This window comes from Humulus lupulus, chromosome 3 (genome assembly GCF_963169125.1).
Source record: "Humulus lupulus chromosome 3, drHumLupu1.1, whole genome shotgun sequence".
NCBI classification, from domain to species: Eukaryota; Viridiplantae; Streptophyta; class Magnoliopsida; order Rosales; family Cannabaceae; genus Humulus; species Humulus lupulus.
In genome coordinates, this window is record NC_084795.1 from 127,065,149 (window position 1) to 127,086,325 (window position 21,177).

The following is a 21,177-nucleotide window of genomic DNA, read 5'->3' on the forward strand; positions in this document are numbered from 1 at the left end:
AATGTGATATTGATAATATTGATGCCTTATATCAATTACCAATGTTGTCGCTAGAAGAGGATGATTATTATCAATTGGATTATAATAGTGAAATTGATTGAGTTGAGGTGGCAGAAACATTAGGCATTCCTAGTGCTACTTTTGTCATGCAAAATGGAGAACCGAAGCATTTTTGAAGGTATCAAATGAATCAGATGGCGAAGGCCTGGACTCTCTATGTGAGTGCACGGCTTATGCCCAACAATTATTTATCTGAAGTAGGAACTGATCAATGTCTTCTTGTATATGCTATTATGACGAGACTCTCTGTCGATATTGGTCGAGTTATCCACACGAGTATCTGGGATTTATGCCAACTGACTACCACTGCTGGTTTGGGGCATGGATCAATGATTACCAATCTCTATGAAGTGTGGGAGGTATATAAATATCCTAGTGATATTTATAGGAAGGCCATGGGGTCTATTTCTCATGCTTCGGTGTTTAAATTCAATGCCCCATCTTTGGAGCCACCAGTACCACAACCTAGACCTGTGAGAGTTGAATAGGAAAGAGATGCGACTGAGGAACCCGTACCTGCCAATGATCAACTAGACGAATCAAGGGCAGCTGAGATGGAGAGGAGAGGAGAATATCCTCCATATTTGGCACTTGTTACTCCACCAGATCCGCACTTAGCCAGATTGGATTATATCATTCGACAAAACCAACATACACATAATTATTTGGGGGAGCTTCATGATTATCATCGAGCTCAGGTTGACAGACAAAATGAGTTGGTTTACTGATGGTCAAATCAGGAGGCAGACCGACAATATTTTTTTTTATCCACCACCTTGGTATCCTTTTCCAAATCCACCACCTTTTTGAAGTGATTCGCACCAGGTAAGTTTTCTTTCTTTACTTATTTTTAAACATTGGGGTCAATGTTTAGCTTAAGTTTGGGGGAGGGAGCTTATTTTTCTGTTAGTTTTGTTTAGTTTATGTTAGTTGTTTGGATTTTGTTTTACTGTGTGTTTAGTACCATGAATGATGATTGACAACAAGTGTCAATGAGAATAAAGTGAATGTTATGAGTATAATTCAAAGAAAATGAAATCTGAAAAAAAAATCTATGTGCTTGATTGAACACTCCATTAGTTCATTTTAGTTTAGACAATATTTGTTGAATATCTTGTCATGATATTTAAATTGATATTTTTTATATTGATTATGCTTGTTGAAATTGATTAGTGGAATGATGAATAGAAAGTGGAAATTATTTTCTACAATTCTAGAACTTGCTTACTTGTTATTTGAGGTGAAATAATATATCATGTGTGCTTACGAATATGATTTAGGCTATCATTTGTACTGTTTGAGCTTTTCTTGCACACCTCAAATAAATTTATCCATCGTTTACCTCTTTTGAGCCTAACATTGTATCTTTTTGTTCTAAGCCATTATTTAGCCTAATACTTGAAAATTGATTGTATATCCATCCCTAATATACTATGAGAATATGATTGAAAAAAAATTATGGGAATTGACATGTAATGGGGTTTATTTTTGAATTTAGTGGGTGTAGAAAATGAAAAGTACAAAATATTAGAGAGAGTATATATATTGAAAAAATAATCAATACACTCCCAATATGAATATATAGCAAAATCACGTTTGGGGGAGTGTAGGTATCATTTGAAAAAAGAATATATATTTTACATCTCTCTAAATAAAAACAAGAAAGGGGATTATGGGATGTATTACTATGAAGTAAAGTCGGTGATTTTTGGGTCATGTGCTTATAGTAAAGTGAGCTTAAAGATTACTTCCTAAGACATCATTACAAGCCTATACAAGTCCTATTGATTCTTATGCATATCATGATTTATATTAGTGGAGCATAGCAAGTAAGTGAGCTTATGGAATTCTTTGGTTTGAATGGATTGCTTGGAAAGAATTTGGTTAGCATAAATGATTTCAAATACATTTATTTAATGATCATGATTTGATAATCCAAACTGTTAGTTGACTAAAGTGTGTTGATGGAGTGTTTTGATCGAAATTCTAGATTGCATAAACAGTTTAGTAGTTTTCTGAGAACTATATGACTAGCATTCATGATTTTGAGGCATAATTGTTGTTGTTGGTATAATTCATGTTGTGGTTGTTGTCTTAGTTGTTAGAGTCTAGGTTTGTTTTGAGTCCTTTCTTCGAGGGCGAACAAAGAGAAAGTTTGGGGGAGTTTGATAACTTCATTTTAGTGTCATTTTAGAATGTGTTTTCGTGGTAATCTTGAGTCTTTATGTTTGTTTTGTGCAAGATTACGTTTTTTTTGGTCTTGGTTGTAGGTTGGTGCGTTGAATCATGAGGAAAATGTAAAAGAAGAGAAAATGATGGAAAAACGAAGCTCTTGGTGGTTGTTCGACTCAAAATGGAGCTAAGGGCGAGTAAAAATCAGTTTTTGATGAAGAAACGAGGTTGAAACGCAATAATGGAATTAGGGCTGTGACTAGTAGTTTAGAGCCGTGACTTTAAGCATGTCAGAAACACAAAGCTGCTGAAGGGAATTAGAGTCGTGACTTGCCCTTATCAGTCGCAACGCTAGGGGAAGTCAGAGGCTAAATCAAGGGGACATCAAAGACATGGGCCACGACTTGATAGTGCCTGAGTTGCGGTGCCTGAAGACCTATATAGACTCGGAGGGGCTTTAAAATTGACACGGGCCGTGACCTAGGAAAGGCTAAGTCGCAGCCTTCCTATGAAAAACTACGGATTTGTGATTTTTTTTACTATAACTTCAGAATTAGGGTTTAATTAAGTCATTATGTAAGATTTTAATTATGTTTTTAGAGACTAATTTTGATTCTCAGACTAGTTTTTCTGCAACTTTATATTTTTTCTTTCTTCTTCAAGCTTTTGAATCTTATGTTTCTGAATTATCATTTTGTTGATTTAATCATGTATGATATGAACTAAATATATTTATCTAGAGTTTAATGTAGTCACTTGGATTTCTATTTCATTTAATTATGATGTTCTATTGATTTTTCTTCTCTATTCTAATCTAAATAATGTTTGCTTAATGCTAGAAAATACCTGATCAATATTTGCTTGATTTATGAATTTGATTCAAAATTTGAAAGATGAGAATTGAACATGCTATCGTTATATAGACATAGATTACATATTGGGCGAAAGTACATGTATGGCTTGTGTATTAATTAGGTTTCTGTTTACCAAAAAAAGATTTACCTGATGACGTGGCAGAATTAACATGCACGTGGCATACATATGACCGTTTAAGTGAGTACGTTCTATTCGACCATCGACCAGAAGAGAGCTCACTCAGCAGACGGCATATTTTATGGGAGACCAGTTTGGTCGCAACATTTCAGATATTTTCTACAGATGTAATTTTGCATTTATGTTATAATTGTGATTTCCATTATTATTTCAATACGCTTGTATTAAATGTAATTAAGGCCCATCGACCTGTGAAGAAATCCTTGAGCCTATAAATAAGACTCGAAGGGCTCAAGGGAGGGGACTTTTTTGGAGATTTTGAAAGAGAAATATAATGTTTTTATCTGCCAAATTTGTATTCATATCCAAGCTTGTGAAACTCGTGAGCCCTAGTTCATTGATCACAATTTTTGGAATTCTACATTAATAAGAACACTAAGTGGACGTAGGTTATTACCATTACTTGGGGTTGAACCACTCTAAAACTTTGGTGTCATTTATCTTGTTGTCTTGAATTCATCTTCTTTTTATTGTTTTACTGGACTCTGTGTCGTTGATTAAGTCAAGGGTCAACATTTTGGTACTTTCATTGAGAGATGAACTCAAGACCTCCAAGAAGATCAAATGGAAAAAACAACTAGGAAGACTGGGCAAACCTCAGATACTGCGCCAACCCAACCTCCTCCACAAAATATGACTAAGGATGAGCCGCAAGTGGAGTTGGAAGAGGAGGAGATGGATTATGAAACTTTGAGGATGACTCTGATTGTGTTGCAAGAGGAATTAGCCAATCTGAGGGCTAATCAAGAAAATGTGGCTGAAACAATGGCGCTGCAGTAGAGGGAGATTGATAGACAACACCAAGAGTTGAATGAGCGGCAGGCCGACATGGACCGCAGGCAGAGGGATACCACTATCGCTCTAGAGGCAGCCAATCAATTGGCCCGAGGACAGCTTGCACCTGCCTCCCACCGGATCAGCCACCTAGTATGTACCCACAACAAGGTCCACAATAAGATCATCCCCAACATCACCACACTCCGCCTCAACCGTCAAACCCTCAGAGGCCAGAGCAACCCCTTGCTGCTCAACAGGATAGGCTGTTCCAGGAGCCTGAGCAGCAACCACCCTCTCGCGCTGGTCGAGATAATCCCCAGCAACAAAGGTAGAGTAGGGCTGGGAAGCATCCTCGGAGCCCTAAACGCCAGAATACCGAGGAACCAAACCCACCGAACAGGGGACAACGTCCTTGGGAAAGCAGAAGGTAGGTTCAATCAGGTTCTACGGTCAAGGGTCCCCCACGACATAATAATGCCCGGGGACCTACCAACCAACGCAGGCCTCCACCTGTCAGTCTAGACATGTGACGACCCGGATTTTCAAGACTCGATAATGCGGAAATATAAATGTTTTCATTTAACAAAATGTCTCAAAAACCCATAGAAAAAACTTTTTAAAAAGTTGTATGGCCATACTTAACATTTAGTTACAAACATGTTTTATAAAGAGTAGAGTGAGCCTAGTTTAGGAAAATTACACAACATTTCCAAAAATAAAACGGCTTCCCAAAAGGTCGGTCCACATGTACATTTGCAAGGAAGACTCCAGCGCTCACTGCTCTGTCTTGCCCTTGCTCTTACCTACAACATGAAACAACTAGGTAAGCGAAAACGCTTAGTAAGATCAACTTTCAAACCAAGCATGTAGAGAATTAGGGTTCCGGACCCATCCGGACCCTACACAATCAATTTCAAGAATGCTAAAGCATCCTGGCAAACTTATGGTCATGCCTAATAACCAAGGATAAATGAATTCATAACTAGATAAAATCCTGCACACTCAGATAATCCCAGAACAAGCAGATATATTATATCACAACTATATCTTATCAACAATTATATCCCTGCACTCAGAAAATCCCAGAGCAAGCAGATATATTATATCACAACTATATCTTATAAAAAATTATATCCCTGCACTCAGAAAATCCCAGAGCAAGCAGATATATTATATCACAACTATATCTTATCTACAAATATATCCCTGCACTCAGAACATCCCAGAGCAATCAGATATATTATATCACAATATAATTCGAGACTAACGCTCTACAATTTCCATCAATTCAGGTGTAACGTGCCCTCCAACATAATTCCTAATCTGTAAAAGAGAACCGAGTCTCCACACTAAGATCTAGCCAATAAATATTCTCATCAAGGGTAACTATCATGTTACCTAGGGCATCGCTACTTATTCAAGAGTGTAATCCAATTTACACGGTTTTACGGAGACTTCTATGTTAATCAGTGGTGCTGGTGAGCAGTTGCCCCTAGGGTGTTCAGCCTCACTCAATCTTGGCAACCCCTAGTATCTCTAGGCACTCTCACTGAATGGCCAATATTCTCGGCTGCTATCCGGGAATAACTTATCAGAGCACTTACTCGGATTCTAACCGTCCAATGATTAAGTAAGCATGAGGGCCCCTAGGTCCCATTTATTTTGGCGCCCCTAGGTTTAACCAGCTTATCCTCATCTCATGGCCACTCGTCGCGGTAATGAGCCAGACATAAATAAAATCAAGCAGTGTGACGGGGATCAACCGTCTAGGATATGACGACCATCTACCGTTCATATTTTCTAAATCAGCACTCACTAGACTAATGTCTCTAAGCAACTTTCTATGACAGTCTATATATGTGCATGTATCCCTATACTAACATACAAGACAATAATCATTTCATGTTGCAGCCATACAATATAAGTTGACTTACTTGGAGTCCTTAGCGCTCAGCAGGTTTTCACCCTCCAACGTTCAGTCCAGTTACTCTTAGCCAATACTGTAGTTATCCATACAGTATACTCGGATTAATTATGGCACTTAATTTTTTATTATTATTTTGGGCAGTTTGGTCATTTTAATAAAAGACATTTGTAAGGATTTATAATCCTTATTTGGTTTTAAACCTATTAAGGAAAGTCATACAAAATATTCGAGACTAAACCCTAAGTCTCGGGGAGACCTATCCTGAGGTCTCGATACTTAGGCTCGGGTATCACAATAGTATTTTCCCACAATCCGCTAAAAATCTTATTCTTTCAAGATATCGCTATTAACCCGCACTTTCGACTAGTTGGTTAAAATATGTAAGATTTTAGCCGGTATTATATCCAGAAAATACTAATAAATTCCTTAATTAGTTTTAAAGAAAATAAACTCTTAAATTTTCCTTTTATTTTTCTTAAGGTTTTAATATCTAAAAACTGTTTTAAGAAAATTGCCTAATTTGTCTTAATTAGGAAAACCGTTAAAAATTTCCCATCTTGACTAATTAATTTTCCAAAATCAATTAATCAATTTTACTTACTAGAAAAATAATTCATTTAATTATTTTATCAAAATATAGGGTTTTAAACCCTCTTTTAATTTATTAACTATTAATAAATTAAATCTCTTATTTTTAGAAAGAATAAAAACAATTCATTTAAACTCAAAGGGGTAATTTTAGTGAAAATATGATTTCAAGACTTACCAATTTATATCTTGAAGTAAGAAAAATTTTACTTTTTACCTTAAGTTCCAAAATCTCATTTTTACACTAAGTGTGAAAAGCCTATTTTTCACATTTTTAACCACATACTTCGTTAGTTCATAACTTGAAATTTACTTACCCAATTGTTACCAAAATTTCCCAATTCCATTTTTGTTATGCCATTTAGGTCTTTGTAAAATATTAGGTCAAAATGAGCATTTTTTATTGGTGAAATCATTTTCCAACAATGAGGTAAAAATGACCTTATTTTCAAGTCCTTATTTTTTCCAAACTTTGACAGTTAATAACTTTCAAACTGTTCAATATTTTCTTACCAAATTTTACAGTGGAATAATAGGTTATACCAGAAATATGTCCACAAAATTTTAGAAAAAACTGGGTTCATTTTCCCTATACAGTGGCTGTCCAAACTTAGTTCCGAAAATAAGAATACGAAAAAACAGTTTTTTACCTAAACTTTGAAATAGCATAACTTACTCATTTCTAAACATTTTTCAGTGTTTTAAAAGCTCAATTTTATGTACTCAATCTCAAAAACATCACAGTATAATTTAATTTTGCAAAACCAATATACAGTGTCTGCTTGACCCCTTGGAAGTCACAGCTCAAAACATGTTTTGTTTTAGGGTATCCTAGGTTTTGGTTCCCATTTTCAAAAATCAATACACATGCATCATAAAAATTATTAAACAACTACCATAACCTTATTACATCACCAACAAGAAACTTTAAGCATTAAATATACAAAATAATGCTTAAAACTAAAAACCCTACAACAAAATCATCAAAAGTAAACTTTTTACCTTTTTGGTGTTCTTGCTTAAGGTTTGGACCTTCCTATTAGCTTTGACTCCTTCAAAACCTTTCAAAAACCCTAACCAACTTCCCCCAACAACATAGTTAATTAGCTATTTGAAACTCTATGCTTAAAACTTTACAAAAGTCTAGATTAATGAAACTTTACCTTAGGGAAAACCCTTCCTAGACCAAGACTTAGCTTCCAAGTTTCCTTGGTGTTCTTGGGGTTGAAAATGGAGAGAACACTTTGAGAGGTCTTCAAAAATCAGATGAGTGAATGAGAGAGAGTGGTGTGATCGGTTGGGGAGGGTTGGAAGAGTTTATCACACTCTAAAATTCCTAAAAAAACACTCAAGTGCTTTACTCCCACTTGCCCACTTGACATTATCTCAAACCTTTAAATAAATGGGATTTAAACTCAATTAGTTAAAAAATGGGATTTCCAAACATCACATGGCCGGCCACCCATTGCTATATATATGTGATCATTTCATTTTTTTTTTATAAAGGTTAATAAATGTTTCATGAGAAGAAAAGTCCAAATTGGCTTTTGACACCTTTTTCACTCTTATTAAGTTTTAACCACCAAACTTAACATTAATTAATTAAATTAAATGTCTCTCACATTTAATTTAATTAATCACATAATAAAATTTAACCTAAGGTCCATTCATGGAATAAAATTCCCCATTTCGGCAAAATTAGGCATTTAACACAAAATGCCTTAAAATTTCCATTTTCTTTTAGGTTTATTATTTTTTGACCAAAATTTAACTTTTATGAATGTATTTTATGCCCAAAATATGATTGCCATGATTTTTCATTTTATTTTCTGAGATTTTTACCCGATCAGGGTTATTGTGTCGATCCAGGACCGAAAGTATTATCTTGACTTTTAAAATCACAAAATTCATATTTTGGCTAGCAATAACTCATGGAATACTTACAAACAAAATATAATATTATTTAAAATAATATTCTTAACCCGGGGGAAAAATCCCGACCCGAGTCGTTTAAAGGTACCCGAAAACGCAGGACGTTACAAGACATGTGAACAAGGGGAGGGGGAAATAGTGCGAAGAGCAGGTCACATCATAATCAGTCACACTTTAGAGATAGCCATGACTATAATGAGGTGGATTCGGGCAGAGGAAATTCTGGTTAATGACAAGAAGAAAGGGGTGGAGAACAGAACCCTCCACCAAGAGAGAACCGACTGATGAGCCAAAATGCTGGGGTGCAGCCTACACATCCCAATTCTTTGATCGACTGGACGCGAGCAAGCAAAGGCGTAGGGCGGAAGAATTGCAGGATGTTCTCAATGATAGAAGATAAATACACGACGAGTATGCACCTCCAGCAGCAGTCACTCCAATAGTGCCAGACAATGTACAAGCCCAGCTCAATGCCTTAAATCAAGCCGTCCAACAACTAGTGGGGAAACAGACATCCCACATTGAATTTGACCGGAGAAGGGGCACCCCGTTTGTGCAAAGAATAGCGATGGTCGAGACTCCAAGAAAATTTAAGATTCCATTCTTGCCCAACTTCACTGGATTAGAAGATCCTATATCTAATGTGAACAAATTCGAGATACAAATGGACATCCAAAAGGTGTCAGACGACGCTCGGTGCAGAATCTTTCCAGCCACCTTATCCGAGACTGCTCAGGAGTGGTTTTTCAAATTCCCTCCGGCCAGCATAGTGTCTTGGGAAATGTTCATGAAGGAGTTTAATGGATACTTTTATGCTGGTCGAGTACATCTGACCGGGGCCAATCAGCTAATCGAGATACGACAGATAGAGGGAGAAACCCTGAAAGGGTATGTTCAATGATTCATGCGAGCCACTACTGGGGCTGAGACGGTTGGTGATGAAGGAAAGATGATGGCTCTCACTGCTAGAGTATGGCGCTATTCATCCCTTTGGAACAATTTGCGGAAGAATGGGGTCAAGAGCACCCAAGAATTTGTGAACCGAGCAGACAGGTACATCAAGCTCTAGGAGGCCATTCCCAACGAAGGGAAGTCGCCCAGAGACGACTAGGGCTTGAAAGAAGATCTCGCCAAAGACGCCAATGGGTCTGGGAAATCCAATTACAGTGGCAAGAATAATGGGAAAAACAGAAGAAATAAGGCAAACCATGAACCATCAACATTTGAGAACAAGCGCCCTAAAAGTAACAGATATGAGCTGAGGTTCACCAATTACACGTCCCTAGTCGATAGCAGAGCAAAAGTGTACCAGGACACTAACACCACTCTTCCTTTCAGGCGACCAGCCCCAATCAGGAAAGATATCTCCAAGAGAGATACTACTAAGTTTTTCATTTTCATAACGACTATGGTCATGACACCAACGAGTGCAACCAGCTTAAAGAAGAGATTGAGTTCCTTATCAGACAAGGACACCTGAGGAGATATGTGCGAACTGCTGGAGGTTCTCAGCGAGAAGCTTAAGGAGGCAACGAGCAGGCACTTGTACGCCAATGCTTGCCCCATTTACAACAAGCTCCAGTTGCTGGTACATTACTGACCATCTGCGGTGGCCCACACCTGGCAGGTGACAGTGGAAAGGTGAGAGAAAGATATGCCCGAACCTTATGCCATGACCAAGATATTGAAATGCTGAACGTAGAGGAGCGAACTCCAAAAAAAGCTCAAACAGAGGAAGAATCGATAACTTTCTTTAAGCTTGACGCTCAAAATATTCGATTCCCCCATTCAGATCCTCTGGTTGTGGATGTCCAGATCACTAATATGATGGTCAAGCGAGTATTGGTGAATACAGGAAACTCAGTCAACATTCTATATAAATCTTCACTGGAAAGGATGAAGTTATCACTGCAAGATTTGGAACCTTGCAACCAAACCATTTATGGTTTTTCCGGTGAAGGGCTCGCACCAACTAGGTCGATCATACTTCTAGTCATAGCAGGAGTGGCACCTACAAATAGGACATTACTCGCTACTTTGATAGTAGTTGATTCTCCTTCTTCGTATAATGTTGTGATTGGAAGGCCTATTCTAGTCGAACTGCGAGCCATAACCTCGATCTGGCACTTGGCAATGAAATTTCCAACAGACGTAGGAGTGGGATGCATGTTGGGGAACCAGCGTGAAGCATGGGAATGTTATAATTCCTCGATTACCAAGGCAAAAAGAGGTGGATCAGGGGAAAAAGTTGAGAAAATGTTGTTGTTGGCAAATGAAGTACAAGCCCAATCAGGTGAATAGGTCACCAAATAGGGTGTTGCCCAAAGTGAGGATAAAGACTTAGATCCTCGCTTTGGGGAAGAGAATGTGGGACCCGTGGAGGACCTCGAGGAGGTCCAACTAGAAGAGGCAGATCTGACTAGGGTTGTGAAAGTCGGTAAAAACTTAGAGACAACAACAAAGAAAAAACTGGTGGAATTTTTGAAGGAGAACCAGGAGGTGTTTTCCTGGTCGCATAAAGATATGCTTGGGATTGATCTAGCAGTTATCAGCCATGTCTTAAATATAGACAAAAAATTTCCACCAGTGCAACAAAAAAGGAGGCTGCTCGACAAAGACAGATCGAAGGCGTTAAAAGATGAAGTCGAGAAGCTGAAGGAGAGCAGATTCATTAGGGTAGCATTTTATCCATCTTGGGTCTCTAATCCTGTATTGGTTCCCAAGCCGAATGGCAAGTGGAGGACGTGTGTGGATTTCACAGACCTCAATAAAGCCTGCCCAAAGAATTGTTTCCCACTCCCAAGGATCGGCCAGCTGGTCGATGCTACATCAGGGCATGAGATTTTATCATTCATGGACGCATACTCTGGGTACAATCAAATCAGTATGCATCCACCTGATGAGGATCACACTAGCTTTCGAACAGATACAGGGCTCTACTATTATAAAGTAATACCCTTCGGTTTGAAAAACGTTGTTGCGACTTTCTAGCGACTGGTCAACCATATGTTCGAAGAGTTGATCGGTGTTAACATGGAAGTATATGTTGATGACATGCTGGTTAAGTCGAAGAAGGCTGAAGAGCACATCGAGGACCTACGAGAATTCTTCAACATCTTGAACAAATATCAGATGAAGCTAAATCCCCTCAAGTGTTCCTTTGGTGTTGGATCAGGAAATTTTTTGGGATTCATAGTAAACTCGCGAGGTATCGAAGCTAATCCTGAAAAGATCAAGGCTCTGATCGAGATGCAGTCACCTACCAAAATTAAAGATGTTCAAAGCATAACAAGGAGGATTTCCACTTTGAGTAGATTCATTTCTAAGTCATTGGACAAGTGTGTTCCATTTTTTAATTTACTCAGGGGCAACAAAAAGTTCGAGTGGACGGAAGAGTGAGAGCAGGCCTTTTGGCGCTAAAGTCTCATATGTCACAACCACTAGTCTTGTCCAAACCAGTTGAGAGAGAAACTTTGTTCATCTATTTTGCAGTCACAGAATATGCTGCTAGTGCTGTTCTAGTCAGAGAAGAAGACCCCCAAAAAAAAGTAGTGTATTATATAAGCAAGAACTTACTGGGAGCAGAATTGCGATATCCACCCATTGAGAAGTTAGCCTATTGCTTGATTCTGGCCTCCAGAAAGCTTTGACCATACTTTCAAGCTCACCCCATCATGCTACTCACTGACTAGCCATTACAGCAAGTCATGCAGAAACCAGAAGCAGCCGGTAGATTATTAAAATAGGCAGTCGAACTTAGGCAGTTTGATATTTCTTATTCTCCACGAGCAGCTGTGAAAGGACAGGCTCTAGCAGACTTTGTCGCAGAACTCACTGGAATCTAGACTATCGAACCGATGGAGGGTACTGGACTCCAAAGTCAAACTCCTTCCTAGAAGCTGTATGTAGACGGTTCTTCCAAGGAGCACAACGCAGGGGCAGGTTTGATCTTAGTCATGCCCGAAGAACATCGATTCCATTATGCAATCAGATTCTACTTTACAGCGTCCAATAACGAAGTCGAATATGAAGCTCTGCTCACAGGATTAAGATTAGCCAAGGACATGGATATAAAGTCACTTGAGATTTATAGTGACTTCCGGCTAATGGTTAATCAAATTATAGGATAATATCAAGCTTGAGGTCTCAAGATGGCTGCTTATTTGAACAAGGCAAATGACTTATTGGCTCAGTTTGAAAAGTTTACCCTCCAGCAAGTACCTCGCAATCAAAACTCAAATGTCGATGCCTTGGCCAAATTAGCAAGCGCGAAGGATGCTGACACCTTGAACATAGTACTAGTTGAGCATTTGTCAGCACCAAGCATTCAAGCAGAAGAGTCCTCACCAGTGATCCAAGCAACAGACACATGGATGATGCCCATCACTAAATACCTTGAGCAAGGAGTGCTGCCAGTGGAAAGAAACCAAGCAAGGACCCTCCAGAGATAGTTGGCTCGATTCATTCTGGTCGGCGGAATTTTATATAGAAGAGGGTACTCGATGCCTCTGTTAAGATGTGTTTCTAAGGAAAAGGTCAAGGAATTGATGAAAGAATCCCATGAAGGTTTTTGTGGAGATCACTCTGGGGGGTAGAGTTTGTCAAAAAAGATCCTAAGGCAAGAATATTTCTGGCCTACCATGAATGAGGACTCTATGGATTTCGTAAGAAAATGTGACAAGTGTTAAAGATTCTCCAAAATACCTCGAACAGACCCAAATGATATTAAATAGATGCAAATCCCATGGCCATTCGCAGTATGGGGGATTGATTTGATCGGGTTTTTACCCACAGGAAAAGGGAATGTCAGGTATGCAGTATTTGTTGTTGACTACTTTACAAAGTGGGTCGAGGCTGAGCCACTTGCAACAATAACAACCAAGAAGGTATTAGACTTTCTTGTCAAGAACATCGTATGTCGATATGGGTTGCTAAGGAAAATTGTCTCTGATAATGGCACACAATTTGACAGTGATCTTTTCACTGATTTTCGCGAGAGGCACGGGATTATCAAGAGTTTTTCATTGGTAGTTCATCCACAAGCGAACAGATAGGTTGAAGTTGTCAACAAGACCCTGAAGGGCATCCTGAAGAAAAGGCTTGAAGAAGCAAAGGGGGCATGGCCAAAACAACTACCAGAAGTCCTTTGGTCGTATAGAACATCCGATCGAATAGCAACATGCCATACTCCATTTTCTTTGACCTATGGGTATGAGGCCATGTTTCCTGTTGAGCTACACCCACCATCACATAGAAGGTTGGCATATGATCAGAGTACTAATGATGAGTTATTGATGGAGTCTTTGGACTTGGTCGATGAAAGGCACGAGCAAGCTCAACTTCGAGTGGCAGCTTATCAGCAAAAGGTGGCTCAATATTTTAACTCTAAAGTACGAGAAAGAAAGTTTAACGTGGGAGATTTAGTACTTAGAAGAGTTTTTCTCAACTCTCGCGATCAAGCTGCCGGAGTGCTCGGACCTAACTGGGAGGGTCCGTATCAGATTGAAGAAATCATTCAACCAGGCACATATAAACTTGCTCGCTTGAATGGAGAACACCTATGCAAGTATTATCAATAAACAGTTCTTTTTAAAGAACTGGCTTGTATTAATTTTACTTTTTAAAAGTTTATGAATAACGGATGGTCAATTATATGACTGGTCACTTACAAGTTTAAGATCAATTTTTGATCACTCAACAGACACAATTTTTTCCATTTATTACGAGAAATAAAAGGAACTGTGCGCAGCTAGTTATTCTTGCCAATTATTGTATTTATTACAAGTATTTGCTCATTACGTGTGTTGTTTTGCTATATTATCGTTTTAATTACTAGTGCGCGAGCAGTAAAGTTCGAATAGGACTTGGTCATGGCAAGTGACCGAGGACCTAGAGCTCCTCAATCACTTGGGGGGCATATAAGATACTAAGTAAGCAAAACATATCAACATGCATATGTAAACACACAAGCAAAATAAGGGAAAGCATACTACGACACCTAGAGTATTTTTCAAAATTTTTGGATTTTGTAAGATGAAAAAAAAGTGCTATGCTAAGTTCGGTCATACAAGCATATGTTATAATAAATAACAAATATTATAATATCAAAATGAAATGTTTTACACCACAGGCAGTTGCTGCTCGAATGTAATTAGTGATTAAAAGGAAGTTGCCTTATGCAGCAAAAAATTGTCTTGACATTACGAACCGTAGTTCGTATGTCCCAGTTACAAATAAAATAAATAAATAAAAAATAGATAAATCACTAAGCAGCAAGAGCAGCGAGAGGATCTGGCTGGGATTGTTGGTCGACTGTGATCCTCGTCTCCTCTTCAACACCTTCGATGCCTGTTGCCGAGGAGATTTCAGGAGATTCCCGGGCTTTCTCCTCTTCTAGGCGAGCAGCGCATCTCGTCAGCTCGAGTTTCCTTGCATGCTCAGGAAGGTAGTCGAAGTTTTCCTCTGGATTGTTCTTCCTGAATAAATAGAAGCAGTTGAAAGTTACCCCTTTGAACTTCTCCAGGTTCCGAGCGTTTGTTTCCTCGAGCAACTTGACTCGCCCCTCCAGCTCGGTGACTTTCTGCCAGCAGGCCACTAGCTCATCCTGATGTTTGGACGCTTCTTTGAAGTTAATCTCCGAAGCTTCTTTGAACTGGTTTTTGCTAGCAGTAATTCTGACCACTGCTTCTTGGCTTCTTCTCAGCTCTTCGCTCAGACAGGCGACATGTTCTTCGTATGCTTTGGCCTTCTCTTCGCACAATTTAGCCCTCTCCTCGCATGATTTGATCTCCTCAACATGTTTGGCATCAGTCTCCTTAGAGTGACGCCAACTAGTACTCATGGTCAGAACACCCTGCAATTAGAGAGAAAGTCACGTTGTTAGTTTAAGTGAAAGAGCGAGGTAGTAAGCTAAAACACATCAAAGATGGCAACCTACAATGAGTATTTCATTTAGCGCATGAGTGAGAATCTGGTTGATCTTCATGGTGGGGATGCTGGTGAAAGCTTCCTAGCTACAATGGTGTCTTGATAGTTTCTGCAGCTTGTCGTTAGCCGAGTTGTAAGCGGTGTTCAAGATAGCCTCGACCTGAGTTTTTCTTGATTGCTCAGGATGAGTTGTGTTGCGAGGAGCTAGAGGAGTCGGGTTGCGAGGAGCTGGAGGAGGGGTCGTGTCCTTGGAAGGTGTTGGTGTTGGAGGGTCCACTGTTCGAGCTTTTTTCTTGGAGGGGTCACTATTGCTCTCCCCAGGGTGTCGTCTGCTTCCTCTCTTCCTGCTCACAGGAGCTTCGACGTCAATGTTAGTGTAGATGTTGAAGGCATCTTTGGAAGGTACGACTACAAAATAGAAACATACGATCAGATAACGAAATTAAAGAAGCAATAAAGTAAAAGAAAGGGAAATTCTAAGTAGTATACTCGAGAAATTATTATTGGCCACTATATTATATATAGAACTACAGGTACACTACCTCTTTGCCTCGAAGAAGTCCGAATTAAATTTCTGGTTGTAAAATTAAAATTCCCATCCCTATCGAATAAATGACAAGGGATGGGAAAGCTATCTAAAAGCGAGAGATCTATATTATTCTCCTCAGAGGATTCAGATATAGTGTTGGTGTATTCTAGCAATTTTTGTTTCCCCCTCCCATGTGGGGCAGGGGCAGCAACAACTCGATTGTTGCTGGGTGGTTCTCGGATGGTCACTCCCGTTGGTCATCGCCTTTGGGATTGTGACACATCTTGCTGCTGCTCGGGGATTTCTGGTCCGGTACCCTCTCCAGTGGCACTCCCCGCGGTGGACTCCCTCACTTCCTGTTGAGGTGCCAGAAAGCCTACCAACCTAAGGTTGCTTTAAATTACCAACTCCTTGACTCTTTTTTCGATGTTCATCATGCTGGCCAGTGCTACAGCCCTGATCTCCATCTTTGGAGTGGGGTCTGGTCGGTACCATGGGCCTAGATACAACACTAATGCTTTAAGGATAATGAAGGAAAAACTGATAAGAAAACACACGACTAGAAATTGAGAAATTTACCTCTTCGCGTGAAGGCCAGGTTGTCAGCGGCCAGGTTGTCAGCGACCAGGTTTGTCGTGTGGAAGTACTCCTGAAATTATTTTCCCACATTGGATCTATGGGTAACGTCACTTAGGAATACACGGCTAGTTTTCTGGTGGTAGAAATGGAAGCGTATTATTCTGGTTGGGGTTAGATTTGAGATCAAAGAGGTAATTGATCTCGTGGGGTGTTGGCACAAGCCATTTATTGTGGCTGTAAAGGATATAGAGTATTGATAGCACTCTATATCTATTGGGTGTTATTTGGAAAGGGGCGACCTCGAAGTAGTTGGCCACCCCTCGGAAGTAGTCGTGCAAGGGCAGGATTGCCCCTGCCTCGATATGAAACCTTGACCAGGCACTGAAGGCAGCCCCAGGCAAGTTTGCCCTGTGGTCGGGTGTAGGCTTAATTAATGTAATCCCTGGAAGGCCATACTTCTTGAGATATTTTGTTACCGTCCTAGCTGATATAACACTAGGAGGTGCAAGATACCACTCGACTTCGTCTTTAGCTCGAGGGCCATCGTGAGGCCTAGCTTTGGGTTGAATGTCAGGCAGTGCGAAGTTTATAGGCTGACGATTAGTTGAAGGGTCCCTGGCGCGAGTGGCAGGTTGGTTAGGAGGCGAGTTGGTTGTTTTCTTCTTTCTACGAGCAATGTATTTCACACGACCCATGTTAGGCTGACTGGTCGGAGGGTTTTACTATGAAGATGGGAATTTAGGGAACAAAAGTGACGGCTGTTCTCGGTCCTCAAATAACAGCACAAGAAGCTCGTCTTCTATTGGCCTCTCACCTCCCCAAGGATCGTGCATGAAGATCTGAGAAGAATAAAGGGGAAGTGAGAATCTACGACCAATAGATATAAGTAAAAGTATTAGGATAACGTTTCTCGTGTATAAAAGTTAAGCTTTTATACGACTAGCAGCATCCTAATATAAACAATCTAAACATACGAGCAGTTTGGAAAAACATAATAAAAAGTGGAAGAAAAACTTTTCGACTCCGAAAACAGGCGGGAAAAACCTAGTTTTTTTCGAAAGCATAAAAATCGAATTTCACTTCAATTTGGGGCCCTAAAATAGTATTCCTACTTCCCACACCGATTTCTAAGCCTCAATTAATATTTTTACTACTTAAAACTCATATCCTATCATGTTTCGACCTACGAACATGATTATCCAAAAAAAAATTCTCAAGAACTTTCAAAACTCACACCAGGAAACTCGTGAAATTCATTTTTAATTATATAACAGAGACAATGAGTTCAAAAGCTTACTTGGATTGCAAATTGTGAATGAGTCACGGGTGTCATTGCTCGGGGTTGATTGAACACGTCTCAGATCACCAAAGTTTTCTGGGTTTTCCTTGAGAGTTCTTCTGAGTTCTTGAGAGAGAAGGATTTGGTAAAAGGTAAAAAGTGGGAAGAGTGACTTATTTATACTAATCGTGGCATAATTAAAGAAGTAATGATGGGGGTAATTTTTCGATGCGTGGGAAATCGAGTTAGCCGTCAAAATATTTTCGGGAAACTGCAACAGTCATGATTATTTACTTTTTCGAAAAGGTGTTGATAGACATGACAAGTTAGACGGAAAGCTGGTCGATTAAGTTTATTATATGCTGGTCGCAGTAAAATAAACTTGGGGGGGGGGGGGGGGAAATGTTTACCAAAAAAAGATTTACTTGGTGGCGTGGTAGAATTAACATGCACGTGGGATAGATGTGACTATTTAAGTGACTACGTTCTGTTCGACCATCGACCAAAAGAGAGTTCACTCAGCAGACGACATATTTTATGGGCGACCAGTCTGGTCACAGTATTTCAGATATTTTCTACAAATGTAATTTCACATTTATGTTATAATTGTGATTTCCATTATTATTTAAATACGCTTGTAGTAAATATAATTAAGGCCCATCGACCTGTGAAGAACTCCTTGAGCCTATAAATAAGACTCAAAGGGCTCAAGGGACAGGAATTTTTTGGAGATTTTTAAAGAGAAATATAGTGTTTTTATCCACGAAATTTGTATTCATCTCCAAGTTTGTGAAACTCGTGAACCCTAGTTCATTGATCACAGTTTTTGGAATTCTGCATTAATAAGAACACTAAGTGGACATAGGTTATTAGCATTACTTGGGGCCAAACCACTCTAAAAATTTGGTGTCCTTTATCTTTTTAGCTTGCATTCATCTTGTTTTTATCGTTTTACTTGACTCAGTGTCGTTGACCAAATCAAGGGTCAACAGTTTCTATGCTTAATGTTTGCTATATGTTTAAGTTTATCATAGAGATGTAGAAAACCTGCATATAGGATGAGATCTTATCTCTTGAAAAAAAAAATAGAGTTACGCTCTCCCCTTCATTGTCTGAGAAAAATGCCAAAGAAAGACAAAAGAACAAGTAAATGAAAGAACAAGGAAATGAAACCAAAAGACAGACACATTAAGTGTTCTTTTACAACTAACAAAAGAAAAATAGATCAAAGGTACTGGGATCATCATGGGGCAGGAGAGTTTGATGCATGGAGAATGGCCAATGACGTGAGAATGTTGCGCTGAGTCTCCTCCATTTGAGAGAACCGGTCAGAAAGACTTTGAATCCCTGTCTGGACAGCAGCAAGATCTGTTGGGACAGCAGGTGAGGCGGTCACAACATTGCCAGAAGCAGGACCAGCAAGATTAATTCCTTTGACTTTCCGAGCTGTGGATGGAGGATGATCATCTTTGAGTTTGGCACCACTTAGAGACATGATTTGGTCAAAAATAACAGCTCCAAGATCTATGGCGACTCCAGTACCAATTTTGAACAATAGGAAGGCCATATCTTGAGTGATGGTGGAGGAATGTGTGGTAGGCATCCAATTAAACATAGCAAATTTGAAAAGAGCACCATAGTAATGAGTGAGATCGGTGACTCGAAGAGAGGTGCTCGGTTCCCACACCATAGCCTGACCAACCAGTTCAGACAAAACTTGGTCCTTTGCAAATTCAACAAAATCATCAATCTCCACAGGTACAAGATTGAGAGCCTTAGCAATTTTGGACCGGCTAAAATTATACCAATGAACCCTAACATAAACTTTATGGAACATAAAAGAAGATTGGTCTAATAACTCATCATTAAAATTTGCATAAAATTCTTTAACAACCCGAGGTACAAACACAGACAAGGATCGCAACCAACCTCTTTCCTCTAAAGTAAGCAATACCCCAAAAACACGATGAGGAGCAAAAAGAAAATTTCGCTCACTAATAAAATGACGATGGTCATAAAATTGCATGTTCTTCTCATTATCATTAAAACAGAATGTAAGAGAGTGGGCTTTCAAAGAACCTGAGGTACAGGCAGGAGCAGCTTTTTGCTTAGCAAGTTTGGACGACAATTCAGGAAATACCAATGGAGTGGTGCCTTTTGGGTCAGATTCAACAGGAGAGGCTTCTGATGGGTCGTCTTCAGATTAAGTCTCCTCAACTAAATCATCAAGAGGAACTTCAGGATTTGGCTCAGTCAAAGAAGGGTCTAACTCAGGCTGAGAGTCTTTCGTCTCGGGAGAGACATCCTCCGATGAGGTGCATGGAGGAGGGTTGATTTTGGCCTTTAATTTAAAACGAGATAAAGGAGATGAATCAGAGATGGAACTGGTACCTTTAGATTGAGCCACTTTGGCCTTCTTCCCTTTCTTCGTTCCAACAGCTTTGGACTTACGTTTGCCCTTTGCCTTGGGTGTCAACACATCAGGAGATAGCGAGGATTCTGAATCATGATCAGATGGATCAGACATAGCTTCAGTGGAAATAGATTTGGACTGACTAGTTGCCAAGGCTGGTTTGGCTTTTATTAGACCTTCAGGAGAGGTGAGTGAAACCGCCGAGGCTGGGATTGTTTCAGCATCCAAATTCGGGAACGTAACTCCTTTGCTAGAAGAACCAAGAACAGATGAACTTATGGGACCTGAAAGAGCAAGAACCTTCTTTCTTGCTGTGGTTTTAGAACGACGACCAGGATTAGGAGAGACAATAGGGATTGATGCTGGGTCCGAAGGAGTGATAGAGGGAACAGATTCAGGACTTGTCTCCTGCTGAGACTTCATGGATTTGGAGGATGAACCACGGCCTCGAGTCTTCATGGCTGCTAAGAGAAACAAATGAAACACACAAAGAAAGAAGCCCTAAACACTTCGGTTATAAGTGAGAGATTTAACAAGAAAACACTGATTATAAAAACAACCAAAGGGACTCCGAATATATAAAGTATTCGGTACACAAATGAGGCAAGTTCAAAAAAGGGTAACCAAAAATGGGTAACCGGATTTTAAGTGATAAATGCCAAAATATCTCCTTTTTAAAACAAATTCTTTCACACCTCAAAATTGGAAACTTTTTTAATATTTTTAGAATATATTGAGATAAAACAAATAAATTGCATAAATTAATTTTTTTTTTCAAACCTTTTTTTTTAAAAGTACACAGTAGATAACATATTTTATTTTTCAAATTTTTATTATTTTTTATTACAAAATTGCCGAAAATAGAGTGTAAATTGCCATACCATATGTGTCCATGTAAATGCCAAGTCCTGTTCAAAAGAAACAAGATAACCATATTTTTC

At 39.3% G+C, this 21,177-nt stretch overlaps 1 protein-coding gene across 1 annotated transcript; it reads right to left on the reverse strand.

Moving 5' to 3' along the window:
* Positions 1 to 14,774: 14,774 nt before the first annotated feature.
* Positions 14,775 to 17,239, reverse strand: LOC133825024 (actin cytoskeleton-regulatory complex protein PAN1-like). Its single transcript, XM_062258026.1, has 4 exons — positions 17,021 to 17,239; positions 16,545 to 16,614; positions 15,597 to 15,844; positions 14,775 to 15,362 (listed from the first exon to the last, which is right to left on the reverse strand). Exons 1-4 carry the CDS (start codon positions 17,237 to 17,239, stop codon positions 14,775 to 14,777), a joined length of 1,125 nt encoding a protein of 374 aa, XP_062114010.1.
* Positions 17,240 to 21,177: the final 3,938 nt, after the last annotated feature.